Genomic DNA, 19,351 nt, shown 5'->3' on the forward strand with positions numbered 1-19,351 from the left:
GAACAGTTCCTGTCTCCTAAGTGGGTGGGAATTCTTTACACAGGTGCTATCGTTAACACTGTGTGAGGTCGGTGTTAGAATGTTCACAACACCTTCAACTTGTAAGAGAAGGTCCAATATTTACCTTGATTTCTATGATAAAGAAAAGAAGCCACATTCAGCCAAAACCTGTACTAATCTGTCACTGGGGGGGAAGCATCGGCCGCTCTTGGTCTCCTAAGGCTCTCAGTATAATTCTTGATTTTAAAATACTTGTTTGTGTGCGCAAAGAGCGCAGAGACGCCTGTCCAAAGGTTGCAATGAAGCGCCTCAACAGTGTGGATGTGAGAGGCTAAACTTTAAGACGCAACATGGAAAGCAGCAAAAAAACCTTTTCTACCATGATCTCAACATAACCTCCTCAAGTGTCGCCATGTTTTATGTTCACGTTGAAAATCTGGATAGTGGATAATTCACAAGGAAGATATTCTTCTTCTATATAATTCTGTGTGTCAGCCGGGGAGGATGCGGCCCTGCTCCCTAGTGGATAGACCTTTTAATCCTCCAGGTACTGGAAAAATATGCAGCCAAGTATGTGAACAATGCAGCCGCTTGTCTACTCCTTTCCTAGACTCCTAGACCTTTCACCAGAGGGGCCAGAGGTCAAGGTCAGACATTAGCGGCGTCCATGGAGCATGTAGGGGTTCTGTGCCTTGCTCAAGGACACTCCAACAGAGACAGGTTGTTGTCCGTCTGTCCGTCCGTTTATCTGTTTGTTGAAATACTGATGGTCTCACTCACCTCGACAACAATGATAAAAGCCATCTTTGCCGCGATCACATGCCAGTACTGAGTACTGTACTCATACTCTCTGTCGTGGCCTGGAGGCTGACGGAAGTCACGGTACCTAAAGGAAGAGAAGACCAGCTGATTACATGACGGCACATACCAGAAACTCACCTGCAAATGGTTCAACAAAACAACAACAACATGTTTTTTCAGCATTCAGATGTCTACAGTCATCAACATCTGCAGTCATCAACATTTGCAGTCAACCACATCTGCAGTCAACCACATCTGCAGTCATCCACATCTGCAGTCATCCACATGTGCAGTCATCCACAGGCTGTTACATTCAGTCATCCACAGGCTGTTACATTCAGTCATCCACAGGCTGTTACATTCTCAACTGTGAGGGCCGTTTATTGTCAACACTAAGCCTTTACATAGCCTGGCACATTAGTGTGTATTTCCATTCAAACCACTCTACATATAATATTTTGTCCGTGAGCTGTTTTTACAACATCCCGCTTGATGTCTCAGCGTAGGAGGGTGTATTGGCTCATTTATACTATTGCTGTTTGCACCTTACTGTTGCAAAACTCTAGTAGGAGCAGAAGAATTCCTCACCATCCCTCATTGGGAAATCGGTCTCACAACAAACATGAAAGCTGCTGGTCTCTCAACACCGTTAGTGAAGCTAGCGGTGCCCAGAGACAGTGCGAGTCTTGTAATGGCAGGACACAGTGTTCTGTTGATGAGGAATGGGGATAATGAATGCCTTCTGCTTCTGAGGACACAGTTATGCAATGATAATTTCTCAAGATGTCTCCTGGCAGAGCCTGAGGTCTGGCCAGCAAGACTAGCCCCTCTAGGCAGGCAGGCAGGCAGGCAGACAGACATGTCCTAGCGGTGTACCTGCATGTAGTGATGTTTTGGAACCAGAAGGGGGTGTTGTAGGGCTTGCTGCTGTTGGAGAAGTCGTGGATATCGAAGACAGACAGCGTGTTGTTGATGTAACCCTGCATGGTGTGCTGGGAGTTGTCTGCGTACGGCTGGACAGAGAAGGACCAGTAGTACACCAGGCGTGGGATCATGTCTGACGTGAACGCTATGATCATGGCCTGGAAGACAAAACCAAAGCAATGCTAAATGAAGGAGATGTCAATGGCGGTGTCGGTACCGGATATGTTCGGCCTGGCAGATCAGTCCGTAGTTGAGTCACATAGCAAACGTCAGATGTTTATTTTGCTGTACCAAATGTCATTCGGTGTACATTCGGTTTAGTATTTCTGGGTAAAAGTACATAATTATTAGACAGAGGTGAGGCGTCGGGGCCAACAAAGCCTTCTCTGCTGGCGTAGATTGTTGTAATTGAGAAAATTCCATTTTTTATAATTTAATATAGTCTATTTTCATTAATGTTATATGTATTTTACAAGCTTGAATCCCCTCTGCTGTTGAAACAAAATTTTATGAGGAGATGTTGTTGATTGTCGCATCAGATTTCAAGTTTGACATGTTGGGAGAATAATTTGGCACTGAAATTCGACTGCAGCCAAACTAGCAACGTAAAGTCCGCCAAGTAGCAGATTTCACATTTTTATTTAGATTTGTATAATATATATATATTATACAAATCTAAATAAAAATGTGGCTGCAGTCGAATTTGTTTTTTAATGCACAATGGCTGAAGGGGGAGCAGGACAGATGCGTGTGTTTGCTTCTCACTAAATTCAGATGAAGCTGTGGTCACATCAATAGTATTTCGACCACTTTTTGAGCACTTTTATGATATATTTGGGTTTTTCGTTTAGTTTCTATGTGATGATAATTAGAAAAATATCACACTTTTGAGTTTGGTAAATAAATGCTGTGGCAGCCAGCAGAGAAGCAGGAGAGGAGAGGTGATAGAGAACAGATATGTGGGTTTCCCACTGTGTGTGTCTATGCCCATATTAGGAGTTCCGGCTAAACCGGCTTGTACCGCAATCAGGCCGATGGCCATATATGGAGTTCCACCACAATTGGCCAGAGTAAGGACACCTTCTCTTTAGAGAGAACATTAACGCACGGTGTATGAAGTATGGAAGGCTGTGTGCTACTACCCTTGCCTGTATGAGAACCCCCTCCGTGTATGACCGCTGCCTGCCTGACTACCCTCCGCCATGCCCATCCCTGGACTGTCCGAAAACCTGTCTCTGTGTACCAAACCTCACTACTGAACCTTGACCATTCTACTGGATTGAGGATGCATTGTGCATTAACCCTGTTGATTTTCATTTATCTGGTTGTGGATCTTGAATTTATGGTTTTCAGTCAAGTGCACACATCCTGTCATACTGCGTAATAGTGGTGCATCCTTAATTATTCAAGTCACCATCACGTCTCTGCAATTAATGTATTGTAACTCTCGAGTGTTAAATCACTTTATTCCACTAGATAATTGACTGTGAATATGGGGTGGTTATGTCGAATGACAATAGCCTTATAGCCCTAGTGTCATGGTGAGGTTATTCAAAATCGGTTAAATTGCTTAATTGATAACACTGAGGCCTAGGTGTAAAACTCACAGCCGGCCACTGATAGAGTGAAAAGAACATGTTCTGCTTAGTATTACTTGGTAAAAGTACATATTAGAGTGAACAGAAAGTGTTCTGCTTAGTATTGCTTGGTAAAAGTACATATTAGAGTGAAAAGAAAGTGTTCTACTTAGTATTGCTTGGTAAAAGTACATATTAGAGTGAAAAGAACATGTTCTGCTTTCATTCTTTGAGTGTGTGGAAGTTCCAGTAATCGTCATGACTCACGTTAGTTGCCACAGCTAAGATGGCGACGCCCTGCAGAATGGGTTGCCAGGCACCGATGTCCTGGGCCTTCTCTGGCAGCATGCGGCGGTACTGAGTGGTGATCTTCCAGGCGTCGACCCGGATCTCAAACAGGTTGTTGACCAGAGCCAAGACAGGAGCCAGGGGGAAGGATGCCACGAACAGAGTCACAAAACCAAACTGGATCACTATAAGACAGGAATACACAATACTGGGTCACTAAAGGATCACTATAGGACATAAACACAATACTGGATCACTATATGATATGAAAACACAATACTGGATCACTATATGATATGAAAACACAATACTATATCACAATAGGATATAGAAACACAATACTGGATCACTATAGGACAGGAACACAATAGGACATGAAAACAATGCTGGATCACTATAGGACATGGCAACACAATACTGGATCACTATAGGACATGGAAACACAATAATGGATCACTATAGGACATGGAAACACAATAATGGATCACTAAAGGACAGGAACACAATACTGGATCACTATAAGACATGAAAACACAATAATGGAGCACTATAGGCCAGGGACACACAATACTGGATCACTATAGAATATGACAAGACAATACTAGATCACAATAATAATAATAATAATAATAATAATAATAATAATAATAATAATAATAATAATAATGCAGGACTTTTTAGAAGTCTTTATTCGGCATGCAACGACACACACACACAGGAGCACACACAGTGTTAACCACCAGGGGTGCAGTCATAATATCAGAACTGCCTGTACGCTGTTTAAATGACGCCGCGCGCATGCGCATACATGTTACTTGTCCTTGTTGCTGTTTGTATCTCCTGGAGGAGCTGGACAGGCCAGGAAGTTATTCCTTCCTTGAGAGCAGAGCTTTTGATATATAGACATGTAGACACATGTGGTTTCTATTTTATTTGTTTGTATTAGACTCCCTGCTTCCTGTAGCTTGTTCTTCTGTTGTTCCAGTGTTTTGGAGCTGTTAGCTGGAACACAGAGTTTTATAAGCCCTTTTTAGTCGCTTGGCTACAGTCCATGGAAACCCCTGTGAACGTCTTAAGAATCCCTTTCACCTCTTTAGATAGTCTGGCACTAACCAAACTCTTTCAACGACACCAAAGAGCCTGGTGAGTGTAGTGGTAAATGGCTGCATTTATATAGCGCTTTTATCCAAAGCGCTTTACAATTACAATTACAATTTTACCCATTCACTCACACATTCACACACCGATGGCGGAGGCAACCATGCAAGGTACCAACCTGCACATTGGGAGCAATTAGGGGTTAAGTGTCTTGCTCAAGGACACTTCGACACTGCCCGGGAGGAGCGGGAATGGAACCGGGAACCTTCTGACTACCAGACGACTGCTCTACCTCCTGAACCTCAGTCACTGTCGCCCCCAGACTGGTGAGTGTAGCGGACAGACAGGTGAGTGTAGCGGACAGACAGGTGAGTGTAGCGGACAGACAGGCGAGTGTAGTGGACAGACAGGTGAGTGTAGTGGAGCGACAAGTGAGTGTAGTGGAGCGACAGGTGAGTGTAGCGGAGCGACAGGTGAGTGTAGCGGACAGACTTCTGACTACCAGACGACTGCTCTACCTCCTGAACCTCAGTCACTGTCGCCCCCAGACTGGTGAGTGTAGCGGACAGACAGGTGAGTGTAGCGGACAGACAGGTGAGTGAGTGTAGTGGACAGACAGGTGAGTGTAGCGGACAGACAGGTGAGTGTAGCGGACAGACAGGTGAGTGAGTGTAGTGGACAGACAGGTGAGTGTAGCGGACAGACAGGTGAGTGTAGCGGACAGACAGGTGAGTGTAGAGGACAGACATGTGAGTGAGTGTAGTGGAGCGACAGGTGAGTGTAGAGGACAGACAGGTGAGTGTAGAGGACAGACAGGTGAGTGTAGCGGACAGACAGGTGAGTGAGTGTAGTGGAGCGACAGGTGAGTGTAGCGGACAGACAGGTGAGTGTAGCGGACAGACAGGTGAGTGTAGCGGACAGACAGGTGAGTGTAGCGGACAGACAGGTGAGTGAGTGTAGTGGACAGACAGGTGAGTGTAGCGGACAGACAGGTGAGTGTAGAGGACAGACAGGTGAGTGTAGAGGACAGACAGGTGAGTGAGTGTAGTGGACAGACAGGTGAGTGTAGCGGACAGACAGGTGAGTGTAGCGGACAGACAGGTGAGTGTAGCGGACAGACAGGTGAGTGTAGAAGACAGACAGGTGAGTGTAGCAGACAGACAGGTGAGTGTAGTGGACAGACAGGTGAGTGTAGCGGACAGACAGGTGAGTGTAGCGGACAGACAGGTGAGTGTAGCGGACAGACAGGTGAGTGAGTGTAGCGGACAGACAGGTGAGTGTAGCGGAGCGACAGGTGAGTGAGTGTAGCGGACAGACAGGTGAGTGTAGAGGACAGACAGGTGAGTGTAGCGGACAGACAGGTGAGAGTAGCAGACAGACAGGTGAGTGTAGCGGACAGACAGGCGAGTGTAGCGGACAGACAGGTGAGTGTAGCGGAGCGACAGGTGAGTGTAGAGGACAGACAGGTGAGTGTAGCGGACAGACAGGTGAGTGTAGCGGACAGACAGGTGAGTGAGTGTAGCGAACAGACAGGTGAGTGTAGAGGACAGACAGGTGAGTGTAGCGGACAGACAGGTGAGTGTAGCGGACAGACAGGTGAGTGTAGCGGACAGACAGGTGAGTGAGTGTAGTGGACAGACAGGTGAGTGTAGCGGACAGACAGGTGAGTGTAGCGGACAGCCAGGTGAGTGAGTGTAGTGGACAGACAGGTGAGTGTAGCGGACAGACAGGTGAGTGTAGCGGACAGACAGGTGAGTGTAGCGGACAGACAGGTGAGTGTAGAAGACAGACAGGTGAGTGTAGCAGACAGACAGGTGAGTGTAGTGGACAGACAGGTGAGTGTAGCGGACAGACAGGTGAGTGTAGTGGACAGACAGGTGAGTGTAGCGGACAGACAGGTGAGTGTAGCGGACAGACAGGTGAGTGTAGCAGTCAGACCGATCCTCTGAGCTTCATTAATACATTCATTCATTAATCGGAGCAACATGTTGTTTTTATCATATTGCTATTTAGGGGGGAATGTTATAGTTTGTACACACACACACACACATACCCATCTCCAGGTATTCATAGAACAGTCCCAGTTTTCCGATGGGCTGCAGCGCATAGTCCTGCTCCCAGCGGGGAATCACCTTCTCTGAGCCGACACGCGTACAGTAGCGGAAGATCAGGTTTTTCACCCACCTGGTGGGAGAGAGAACAACAATATCAATCACACAATTATATAAACCTCTACTTAATGTCAATACTGTTGAGGTACGCAGAATAAGATGTATGCTGTATGTGTGGCAGAAAAGACTGAACATATGGTGGGTAGGTGACAAAACGTTGCTGCCAATTAGGCATCTTTTAGACCAGCAATGAATGAATGAATGAATGAATAAATGTCAAGTCAGTCAGTCAGTCAGTCAGTCAGTCAGGCTGGCTGGCACAGTGTCCAAAACGTCCAAATGAAAAATGGCTGCCAAAACAAAGTGGGATGCAGTTCCATCTTTTGCGTCTCTCCCCTGAATCCATACAGAATCTAACAGTATGTTGGTTTAACAATGGTGCATATTAATAAGTAGCATATTGATTCACAATGGTGCATATTAATGAGTAGCCTATTAATTTTTATTATTTTTTTAAGATTTATTTTTTTGGGTTTTATCGCTTTATTTCTACTGGGCAGTCCAGTAGGGAGAGACAGATGAGGAATGAGAGACAGAGTGGGGGGAAGACATTCGGCAAATAACGACGGGTTCGGGAGTCGAACCCGGGTCGGCCGTGTCGCGGCTGAGCGCGCTATGTGGTTCGCCACTGGGGCGCCCGAGTAGCCTATTGATTAACAATGGTGCATATTATTGGGTAGCCTATTGATTCACAATGGTGCATATTAATGAGTAGCCTATTGATTAATAATGGTGCATATTAATGAGTAGCCTATTGATTCACAATGGTGCATATTAATGAGTAGCCTATTGATTCACAATGGTGCATATTATTGGGTAGCCTATTGATTCACAATGGTGCATATTAATGAGTAGCCTACTGATTAACAATGGTGCATATTAATGATTAGCGTATTGATTCACACATCTGGCTGATGCTGAAACCCTAATTCATGCTTTTGTCTCATCACGTCTAGACTACTGTAATGCACTTTTTTCAGGCCTACCTAAGTCGAGCATTAAAAATCTTCAACTCGTGCAAAATGCGGCTGCACGGATACTAAAACTAGAAAATTTTATCACATCACACCAGTTTTGTCCACCCTACACTGGCTTCCTATTCAAGCCCGATCTGACTATAAAGTGCTACTCCTCACCTAATTTTTTTTTAAATGGGCTTGCACCGCTTTATCTATCCGATCTCATCTCTCAATACTCGCCCGCTCGTGCTCTGCGCTCACAAAATGCAGGGCTTCTATCGATTCGGTTTCCTAGGGTTAAAAAGAAATCCGCCGGCCACAGAGCCTTTGTCTACCTGTGGAACAAATTACCTGCCGTCGTCAGGGGCGCCTGCTCTGTCGAAGCTTTTAAATCCCTGCTTAAGACCAATCTTTTCTCTCCTTCAACCTACCTCACCTGGTCGGGGCCTGACCCTTAGATTAATCAGTCTAGTTTAGTTAGGATGTCTATTTGCTCCCTGGTCGGGGCCTGACCCTTAGATTAATCTGTCTAGTTTAGTTAGGATGTCTATTTGCTCCCTTGTCTGCTTTTCTGCAGACATAGGAGAACCTTTTAACCTCTGGCTCTGTCTTCACAATTTTCTTATATACTATGATTCTACTGTCACCATGTATGCATATACTCACTACTTGTATTTATAGCTCCATCTCCGCCCACTACAAACATGGGAACTCTAACCCCCTCCTATTGCTAGGTATTAGTGAGTTTTTCCTTACCTTCGCGTGGGGTATGTCTGGGAGTGTTGCATTTATTAAATTTTTTGCATTTATTTAATATTTTTTGGACCTTATGGTGTTCTTGTTTTGTTCTCGACTTATTGTGATGTTTCTTCTTGACTTGTTTAAAGAAGAAGTGTACGGCCCATGGGGACATTAACGTGTGTTGTCGGGCCTTACAAATACATTTTATTTGATTTGGTGGATAATAATGAGTAACCTGTTGGCATCAGTTTTGAGACTTTAGTTTCTTTATCTAAAGTGAATTCCTTGATCAGGTTTTAAAAACAAACACAATTTTTGTATATATATATTGTAAATATTTCAATGAGATTTATAGGCCGTTCCATTTCCACTGGTGTTGCCTTGTCCTTCGCCCCTTCAGAGAACCAGAAGGGTTTTTAGATTAGATTCAAATCTATTGTCATTTTACAAGCACAAGTACAGTACAACAAAAATAAATTGGCATCTAACCAGAGTGCAAATGTAACAGTAAAGTGCATTAGTAATATACAATGTACAAGTGATTACATTGGAATATATATATATATGAATACTACTGAGTAATAATGCTAATCTGATATATGTATAGTATTACAATATTAGTATGTACAGTGATACAGGTATAATACACATGGCAGTAGCCATTGGTATAACTAGTAAAAGTAGGTACGGGATATATAAAGATATAGATATAGTATATTATTAAGATATGTAAAAAGCATTATATTAGGTATATTGAGACAGGTGTGGATATATATATATACACACATGGTGATTATTTGATTTTGGGCATTTTCATGTCCCTGGGATATATTTTAAAGAAAAAAAAATATTTCCAGATTCTTTATGCTATCATTGATTAGTATAATTAATTACTTAATCATCGTATTTAATAGTGTTTCAAGCCCTGTGCTAGATATCATAAACACTTCCCTTAGGACTGGTATTTTCCCGGATGCCTTTAAAACAGCAGTTGTAAAGCCATTACTAAAAAAAGCTAACTTGGATAGTAATGAAATGGCAAATTATCGTCCAATATCCAACCTACCATTCATTAGTAAAGTACTTGAAAAGATAGTTTCAGTTCAAATAAATTCCTTTCTTGAAGAAAACAACATCTTAGAAGAATTTCAGTCAGGATTCAGAAAATATCATAGCACTGAAACTGCCCTCACCAAAATAATCAGTGACCTCAGACTAAACTCTGACGAGAATAAGATCTCCATCCTTATCCTGTTAGATCTCAGTGCAGCATTTGATACAATCGATCACGATATTCTAATCGATCGTCTTGTCGGTTTCTCAGACCATGTGCTGGGCTGGTTTAAAACATACATCAGAGGGAGGAAATTCTATGTTAAACTAGGAGATCACATGTCTGATATATACGACAACAACTATGGAGTTGCACAAGGGAGTTGCTTAGGTCCTTTACTCTTCTCCCTTTACATGTTACCGCTGGGTGATATCATCAGAGAACATAATGTAGATTTCCATAGCTATGCGGATGATACACAACTGTACATATCTGCTGAACCAAATGATACAGCGATTAGCTCCATTACAGACTGCTTACTGGCAATAAATAAATGGATGAGTAAGAACTTCCTGAAACTAAACGAGAACAAAACTGAAATTCTAATTATCGGCTCCAAAACTAAAAAAGAAACATTAATAAAGAACCTGAGGGGACTAACCCCTTGGATCAAATCTGAGGTCACTAGTCTTGGGGTTATCATAGATTCAGAACTGAACTTCAATTCTCATATTAGCAAAGTGACGAAAACATCGTTCTTCCATCTCAGAAATATAGCAAAAGTACGACCATTTATTAATCAGAGCGATGCTGAGAAGCTAATTCATGCATTCATATCTAGCCGGTTAGACTACTGTAATGCACTTTTCACAGGTCTCCCTAAGAAAACCACAGAGAGGCTTCAGCTAATCCAAAACTCTGCAGCCCGACTGCTAACTAGAACCAAAAGGAGAGAGCACATTAGTCCAGTCCTAGCCGCTTTACACTGGCTTCCTGTAACATTTAGTATTGACTTTAAGGTCCTTCTCCTTACATACAAAGCTCTACATCGCCAACACTCTAATAAATTACACACCAGCAAGAACACTGCGATCATCAGCTGCTGGACTACTAGAGGCTCCCAGAAGCAGTCAAAAGAGGATCGGTAATGCAGCTTTTATCAACTATGCCCCAAAACTATGGAACAAACTACCCCAAAACATCAGGGAAGCCAACTCGCTAGACATCTTTAAAAGACAGCTTAAAATCTCTTTGCTCAGGCATTTCACTGATAGATATCTGCTACCACCTAGTGGCAAGAGGAAACATCAGGGATATCCTGACACAACTGGTATTTATTCTTACCCTGCCTACTCTTTTACACTGCCTATCAAATTCATGTGTCGGTTATTGCACTTTTTACTTCTTACTGATGACTATTTTTAAACTGAATCATTTTAAACTATTCTTATTATTTGCTAGATCCAAATGTGAAACACTGATTATTTGTTCATGAATTACAGGAGTATTACTGAATAGAGAGCCTATTAGGATGCTAGATCCTAATGTGAAACACTGTGATTTGCCATATCTTGCTATGCTCGCTCATGCCTGTATTTTTATGTCCGTCGGTTATTGCACTTTTTACTTCTTACTGATGACTATTTTTAAACTGAATCATTTTAAACTATTTTTATTATTTGCTAGATCCAAATGTGAAACACTGATTATTTGTTCACTATTTTTAAACTGAATCATTTTAAACTATTTTTACTATTTGTGTTACTGAAAACTGTAAGCGGAGAGCCTATTGGGATGCTAGATCCTAATGTGAAACACTGTGATTCTACCCGTCTATCTTTTTATGCTCGCTTATGCCTGTATTTTTTACTGTTGTGAAGCACTTTGAACTGCAACCTCTGTATGAAAAGTGCTATACAAATAAAGTTATTATTATTATTATTATTATCATTAGGTGGCTTCTTCGTTCCGAAGGTTGCCTATCACTCTCCAACTCCGTGACTCCGCCTCTCACTCCGCTCCAATCACAGACATCGTCTACCCAGCCTCTTCTTGGTCTTCCACTTCCTCTCTTTCCATCCACCTTCCCCATCACCACCTTCTTGAACATCTCCCCGCTGGATCCTCTCAGAACATGCCTGCACAACTCCATCTTTCTCTTTTTCAACCTCTCCAGCAGCTGTCCTCCTTGCATATCCGCTCTTCTCAGTACCTCCTCATTCTTGATCTTATCCTTCCATGTTATCTTCAGCATCTTCCTCAGCGTCCACATTTCAAAATAGTCTATCATCCTCTTTGCCTCTTCATTCAGCGTCCATGCTTCTGCTCCGTATGAAAAGACTGACATAACATACGTTTCCAAAATCCTGGTCTTCGTTTTCCAACTTATGTTTCTTCTCAATAATTCCTTATGGTTCCAGAATGCGCCCTTTGCAATTCCGGTTATTTTCTTAATGTCCATGTTAGCTCTTCCACCTTCACTGATCCAGCTTCCAAGGTACATGTACTCCTTCACTTGTTCAAGTTTTTCTCCATCCACCTGTATTTTACAAACAGTTCCTGGTGTTTTTTCAATGATCATTACTTTAGTTTTCTTTGTGTTTAGCGACATTCCATAGTTTTTGTATTCGACATTCAGCTTATTCATCTTGTCCTGTAGATCTTGACAGTTACAGACTATAGCAGTGTCATCCGCTTATCTTATATTGGTGATGTTCTCTTCGCCAAGTTTTACTCCTTTCCCTCCTCTCAGACCTTTTTTCATCAGTGATTCACTGTACATATTAAAGAGTACAGGGGACAAGATGCATCCTTGTCTTACACCCTTCTCCACCGGGACACCGGGAATACCTAGACTTAATTATTCAATTTGAAACATTAATTTTTTATCTTCTTTTTTGTTGTTTAATGTTGGAATTTTACCATTTTCACCTTGTCCCAACCCAGAGTTTTAACGTTTGGTCTTGTATCTTTCTAAAAAACTATTAAAAAACAATACTTGTAGGTATATATTGCTATAACTACATTTGAATCAATGATTTTCTGCCAAATATTTAACTTAAGTACAATTTGTGACCAAAAAAATTTCAAAATAGGTTTGACCCTTAATATCTGTGTCATTACCATCATGTTGAACAATTTGCAACACAATGAAGTTTTGGCTACGCCCCTTGCTTTGGTACCCATTACAACCTGTAGTGACAGTGGAGCACATGGCTGTCAGAGTGGAAGACTGATGTTTTGATCACTAGGAATGTAAGATATTTTCACATTTACTTACTCATACTACAGAATATGTTTATTGTGTGTCATTACCAAACACACTATAATTTGATAATGCTTTTGAATGCTTTTAATATAAGCATGTTTGATGTTATGCTAGCGGTTAGCTTAAAAGTAAGAAAATGTCATTACCATCACGGTCATTACCGCCACACATTGAAGTGTGCTGGTAATGACAATGTGTGGTGGTAATGACAAAGATATCCATTTATAGCTTTTTTTTTGTTGATAACATTACTTGTATGTATATGTAAATATATGTTGTGTCTCATTTATAACTGATATTTATTGTTATTCATTTATTTCTTGGTTTTTGTATTTGTTTATGCTAGTGTCTTCACCATGGCACCCAAATCAACAGGCCAAAGGTCAAAATCATACAGAGACAGACTTAAAGATGATCCAGAACAATATCAAAGATACTTACAAAAAGAAAAAGAGCGGTATAAAAAGAGAAAAGAGACGGGTAAGCTGCAATGCATATCTCAGCTTCCCAAATGCACACAAAGATAGAAAAGGCATCAATGGCGAATCAATCAACGAAACAAAAGAACAAACGATAAGCAAATACGAAATATGGATGACTACCTAACAGTGAATAGCCCACCAATGTCACCAACACAACAGCCTGAGCAACACAATGCTGTCCCTATTGCCAGATGTGAAAGTCCCAATCAGCCTACACCACAAGAAACCCCACAACAGGGCGGCTAGGTGGTGCAGTGGGCAAGGCACTCACCACCAATGCTGGAGACGCTGGGTTTGAGCCCAGCTCTCCACATTGTTTTCAGTTTGGCTGGTCGTCCGTACTAATACAATTGGCAGTATTAGGGGGAGGGAAAACTGAGGGGTGGGGATCGGACATTGTGGACAGCGACTCCTACAGGTCGGTTGGTGCGCCTGCGCAGTAGAATCAAGAAGCGATGGGGGCGGTGCCCCTCCAAAGCGCAGACCCCTGAAGCTGAAAGATCGCGCCGCGCAGGTGAAAAAAATGCGACGGCTGCTACCTCGAGTATCGGAGGGGACTCGTGCTATGTATGGCTTCATCCACATTGCAGCCGGCTTGTGGGAGGCAAGAAACAGCGTTCAAGACAGGGGAGGGTTGAATTGGACGATACGAAATTGGGATTGGAGAAAAATAGAAAATGGGAGAAAAAAGTGGATAAAAGAAAAAGAAACCCCACAACAAAGAGGATGAAAAAAGGTGAACAGAAACAGAAGTAAAGACTACAGAGATCTGTGTGAAGCCAACCTGATGTTGGAGAGAGCAAAAACGAAATATGGAGAAATATAAAAAACAATATGAAAGACTGTCAAATAAGCTCAAACCACAAGAATCGCCACGATCAAAATCAAAACAAATGAAGTCAAAGAAATGTGATCTCAGGAAGACACTATTGTTCCACAATACTCTAGTGTCAGAGCTGCGAGACACCAACACTAAAGAGAAGCAAGTAGGCTAATTTCTAAAGGCTAAAGATTCTAAGGGGGAATGTTGTGAAGGGCCAGATTAAACCGAATATATATATTTATTTATATATATATATTTAATTGTATTTGTATATTCTCTAATATTCCCTGATATCCCTTGTATATTCCTTGTACAATATGCATTGAATATCCATTCTAGCCTACTGAACATCCCATAATAGTCTCCATTCTACTATTGGTCGAGACCTTGGTGCCAGGCTGCCATACCCCTCAGACCCAGTTCAAACGTACCGCTCGACATGTACGAACAAGTCCTAGTTCCGCGTAGGAATTTGGCTACCGCACCACTAATGGGACTATTTGTTCATAGTGCGTATATATACTGCGCTACTAAAGTAGGACTTTCTTTTCAGTCCAGTTTCTTACCCTCCAATAGAGTCACAGACGTAAAGCCTCCCCGCGATGCCACGTGTGGGAGTAAGGCCAAGTTCGCCTACCATCGGTATTGAGACATCGTGTATATTAATATTTGAATAGTCATATTTGGCACTATATCGTCGAGTTGGACGTAGTCTATTAAAGCTAATAATAGTCTGTTAATATATAGTGCTTCGTGCGGTGAGAATACTACCGTAGTCAGTACCCCATCGTTTCGGGCAGAGAACTGGCTGCTTACCCAGGGTGGTTGACCCTATGTGAAGCTGCACCCGAGGAGCCCCAGAGCCGACGAGCGAGTGGACCTGTATACCGGATTATTCTACCGACGACAGCCCGCCTTCCCAGGCACGGATTATGCTTTGGATACTTTGATTATTCTATGGATAAAGACCCCCGACACTACCGTGTGTTGGAACCCCCCCCCTGGAGAGGACACAAGGTGAGGAGACGCTCTGCAAGACGAGGTCTCTCCACATCTCTCCCCCGTGGACCGGAGAGAGCCGGCCCACAAAGAGTCCACCTGCTTTCATCTGTGGTCCAAGGATCGCCGGCGCATTGAACGGCACTACAGTGGGTTCTCCTGGGATACCCTTGGCCGGACGAGGCAGCTGGATTCTACCCCCCCCCCCCTCCTACTCCTGTCGGCTTACAATCGACCGGATTAACCCCCTCTAGTGTATCCAGCCTATAATCATTAAAGTATCATTGCTGTTATTCCTTAACTATTCCAGGTCGTATATTTACCACCTGCGCCTTCAGAGATTGGACATTATCTATTGATATACCGACGAATACTCCTTGCCATAAAAGTGCATACTATTTCAATTCATAAATGTAATTAAGTGATTAAGTGTTTATTCTACACACCATCGCTGTGTAGGAAAATAAAGACCTATTTCTAATTCGTACATTTGTGTTGGATCCGTTTCATCTACGTGAGAGTGTTCATGATAATATATTTATGCCGTGTACTGGGTGGCCGAATATTAAGTACAAAGGTAGTGGTAGTAAGTATCATATCTAGTAATACAGTCAGGGAATTGTACCCCTCAGTTACAGGGAACATTCTGAAAAAGTACAAGTTGGTGTATCTGGCTCAAAAGGAACTTGGATTCTCTGCAAAGATGATGCGGAAATACAGAAGAGGAACTGGACTTCAGAAGAAACATGCAAATGCATTGCCTCGCTCTACCAGAACAAAAGTCAAAGAGTTTCTGGAACATGATGACAACTCACGGGCAACAACAGGAAAGAGAGACACATTGACGCGGAAGAAAGTGAAAATGCAAAAGCGCTTTCTGAATGAAACGTACAGTCTTTGGCGGAAATTCAAGAATGAACATCCACAGCTCAAGATCCAAGATTTCCTATGCAAAACCTGCCCATTTTGGATAGTGAGGCCAACAGTCTGTGATCGGGACACATGCTTGTGTAAAACACATGCAAACACTCAACTGATGGCTGACAAACTGCTCCATCACAAAGTGCTAAAGACTAGCAACATAGGGCTAGATCCACAAAGAATAGATTGCACGGTGCTAGTTGCACCCTACTTGGGGGACCCTGGTGTAAACAAGACGAAAGTCTTTCTCTGGTCTGCATCCCCTTAACAATTGTGTGTATTGAGCCTTACTGTATTGTACCCATTCTGCAATCCGTTAATAAAATGTTCAATCAATCAGTTAAGAAGACTGAGGAGATGGTGTTTGACCCCAGAGGTGTTGGGGACCACAGGTATGTGGTCATCCACACACAGTCCATCTCGCAGGTCTCTTCATATAAATATCTTGGGATTTTTGTCGATAACACACTAACCTGGAACACCCATGTAGATAGCCTGTGTAGCAGACAACAACAACGACTGCACTTTCTACGTCGCCTTAGAATTCATGGTGTAGATCAAAAATGTATGTTACTTTTCTACCAATCTGTATTAGAGTCTCATCAGATACGGTATTACAGCTTGGTTTGGTAACCCGTCTGTACAATTAAAGTCCAAACTGGTCCGTCTGATGCAGACTGCATGGAAGATCATAGGGGTGAAAGGTCACCCATCCCTGCAGTCTATTTTTGAACAGGCTACTCTAAGGCAAGCCAATAGAATAGTCTCGGACCCCTCCCATGTCTTACATGCAGAGTATGAGCTACTGCCCTCTGGGAGGAGGTTTAGAGTTCCACGCTCTACTAAATAGGTTTAAAAACTCCTTTATTTAAGTTAAACAGTTAAATAGTGCCAGATAAAGGGCAACTATCGAATAACTGATATTTGGTTGGTTGTATATTATCGATATTCGTTAACCGATATTTGTTAACAGATATCTTTTTTGGGTATATTATTATATTATACTAGTATATTTGGTATACTATTCTAATGTGGTGTTGCCAGACATCCTGCTGTGCAGGTACTTTACTGTATATTTTATATTGTTTATCTCCTCTGTTTGGAGTCAGTTGTGTTGTGTCATGTCTGTATGTACCGTATGTGTCTGTGGCTGTAGTGTGGGTGTAAGTCCAAGACAAATTTCCCAGCTGATGGGACAATAAAGTGACTCTTGACTTGACTTGACCAGGTAACCTTGAAATAACATTTTGATGGTACATTGACTTGTCATAAGGAGTTTCGCTGTTCTGTTTCGTATACGCTCTCGCTCGGCATCGCTCTCTGCACTATCTCGCATATGTGCACGCGCACTGAATAAAGACCACAAATGTACCTTTAATCCCAATATTCGTCTGACCACACCCCTATCAGCTTACCCATATAAGCAGGGGTGGGGCCACCCACTCGCCTCCTTCTCGCTTTCACCACAAGGAAGAAGTGCCTCGGTAGATCCCCACACTTGACACCATGCTGGAAGAAAGGATTAGGAGCAGCTTTGGGAAACAAGGATACGTTGACATCATATCTTTATTTTCTCTCTCACTATTTTCGAGAAAATACGGCGATATTGTCTTCGTACTGGAGTGTCTGGAAGATGATGATCATTCTAAAAATCCTCCACCGGTTTTCGTATTGGGAGTTCGTGCCGCTACATGCTTTTCCAACTGCAGTCCTTGCTGTGTGCTGGTTGCGGTAAAGGCACAGCTGGGCTGTAGGACACGCCGCGGTTGTGAGACGCGGTGGGTTCCTGGTTCTGGTGAGTTATGTTTGCTGGCAGGCTTCACTTGTCTGTTAGTGCTATGGGGGCTACTTGACAATGTTTATGAAAACCGGCCCCAGGCTAGGGTCCTTTGTTCAGTCTCCTAGACGACAGAAGACCTTGGTCTGAAGCCATTTTAGTTTAACTAGTGGGCCGCGACCATTAACACTGGTGATCCCTGTGTGTTCTGGACGAGTGGATTTCTCTCTGTCCCGTGTTAAGCCCCTTCTTTCATATCCAAATGAGAGTATTCCTTCACGAGGAGATATGTGCATGGATGTGCGATAGCGGCAGATCCATGTTCAAGTCAGCTACACAGGCCAGTTTGGTATTGTGCTGATTCCGTCGGGTGTTGGTAAAATCACCGTTGTAAAGCAGTGTTGACATCTTGTTTCTCTTTTCTCTTAAAAAGTGAGGAGAGGTTCAGAACGGCGGCCTGTCTGGGTGAGTGTTATGTCATTGTATACATGTTCAGGTGATAGCTGCTTAGCTTACGGTTAGCCAGTCAGCTGTTAGCTGCTGCGTTAGCCTGCTGGGATCGCTGCATGGCCTACTTAGGTTGGGCCTACTGTTAGCCAGTCAGCTGTTAGCTGCGGCGCTAGCATGTCGTGTTCACTAGGTAACGTTAGCTTGCTGCTATAGGCCAAGGCCTGGCGCGGGGTAGTTTCAGCTCCTCGCGCGCCGCCGTGAGCTCGCTTCTGGTCGCGTGCGCCGTTAGCTCGGCGTCTGGCGAGCAGGGGCAGTAGCGCCCGAACGGTTGGAGCGGCCGTTAGCTTATGCTACTCTGTTGAACGTGCTTTGATTATAACATGTTTTACACTCTTGACTACGACGTCATCCTTGACAGGGGATGTTCGTCGACCCTGCCCTGAGCCTGGACGGGGATTGCGTCAACAAAGAGGACTGTAGCGACTGGTTGGAGCGACGACGCTGCCCAGTTCGAGCAACACAGGATCGGCTGTGTTGTCTACGGGGTCTTGAGCTGCACTTCGCTGATCTACGTTCCGGGTAGGACAAGGTTTGACCAGACCTTATAACACGTCTTCTGGTTTTACTTTTCTAAATGTTTTGTGAATAACGATGTTTTCCCAAAACGTGTGTTGCTGCAATGCATTTAGGATACGACGCGAGTTATGTGTGAACTGTTTTTGTCACTGGCAGTTAGCTTCTCCGTGCAAATCGGGTTGTTACAGAAAATGATCTGGTTGTTGTGTGAGAAACATCATGTGTGTTTATATGTACCGTGTACTCACAACTAAGGTAACTAACCTATGAAGCTATGCTTAGTGACGAGTAAAAGAATGTTCTTTTCTCAGCCTGTGATGACAATGAACAGTGTTCACATATTAACAAGTTTTCCTGTTTTAACTGGCCGTATTAAGGGTAAAATAAGAGGATTGTGTTTCCCCCCGGTTCCCTGGGGACTTTTTCATCCTCCTATCAGACA

The 19,351-nt window shown here is 43.1% G+C and overlaps 1 protein-coding gene across 1 annotated transcript in view; it reads right to left on the reverse strand.

The window, feature by feature from the left end:
• ano6 (anoctamin 6) overlaps positions 1-19,351 on the reverse strand; it is a 68,799-nt gene that overhangs the window by 6,277 nt on the left and 43,171 nt on the right. Inside the window, exons 16-19 of the mRNA XM_084330743.1 lie at positions 6,742-6,872; positions 3,570-3,775; positions 1,678-1,883; positions 781-886 (exon numbers count right to left, since the gene is read on the reverse strand). Coding sequence (XP_084186869.1) covers positions 781-886; positions 1,678-1,883; positions 3,570-3,775; positions 6,742-6,872 — 649 coding nt within the window. The remainder of the gene's footprint in view (positions 1-780; positions 887-1,677; positions 1,884-3,569; positions 3,776-6,741; positions 6,873-19,351) is intronic.

This window comes from Notolepis coatsorum (genome assembly GCF_963971535.1).
Source record: "Notolepis coatsorum genome assembly, chromosome: 15".
Classification (NCBI taxonomy): Eukaryota; Metazoa; Chordata; class Actinopteri; order Aulopiformes; family Paralepididae; genus Notolepis; species Notolepis coatsorum.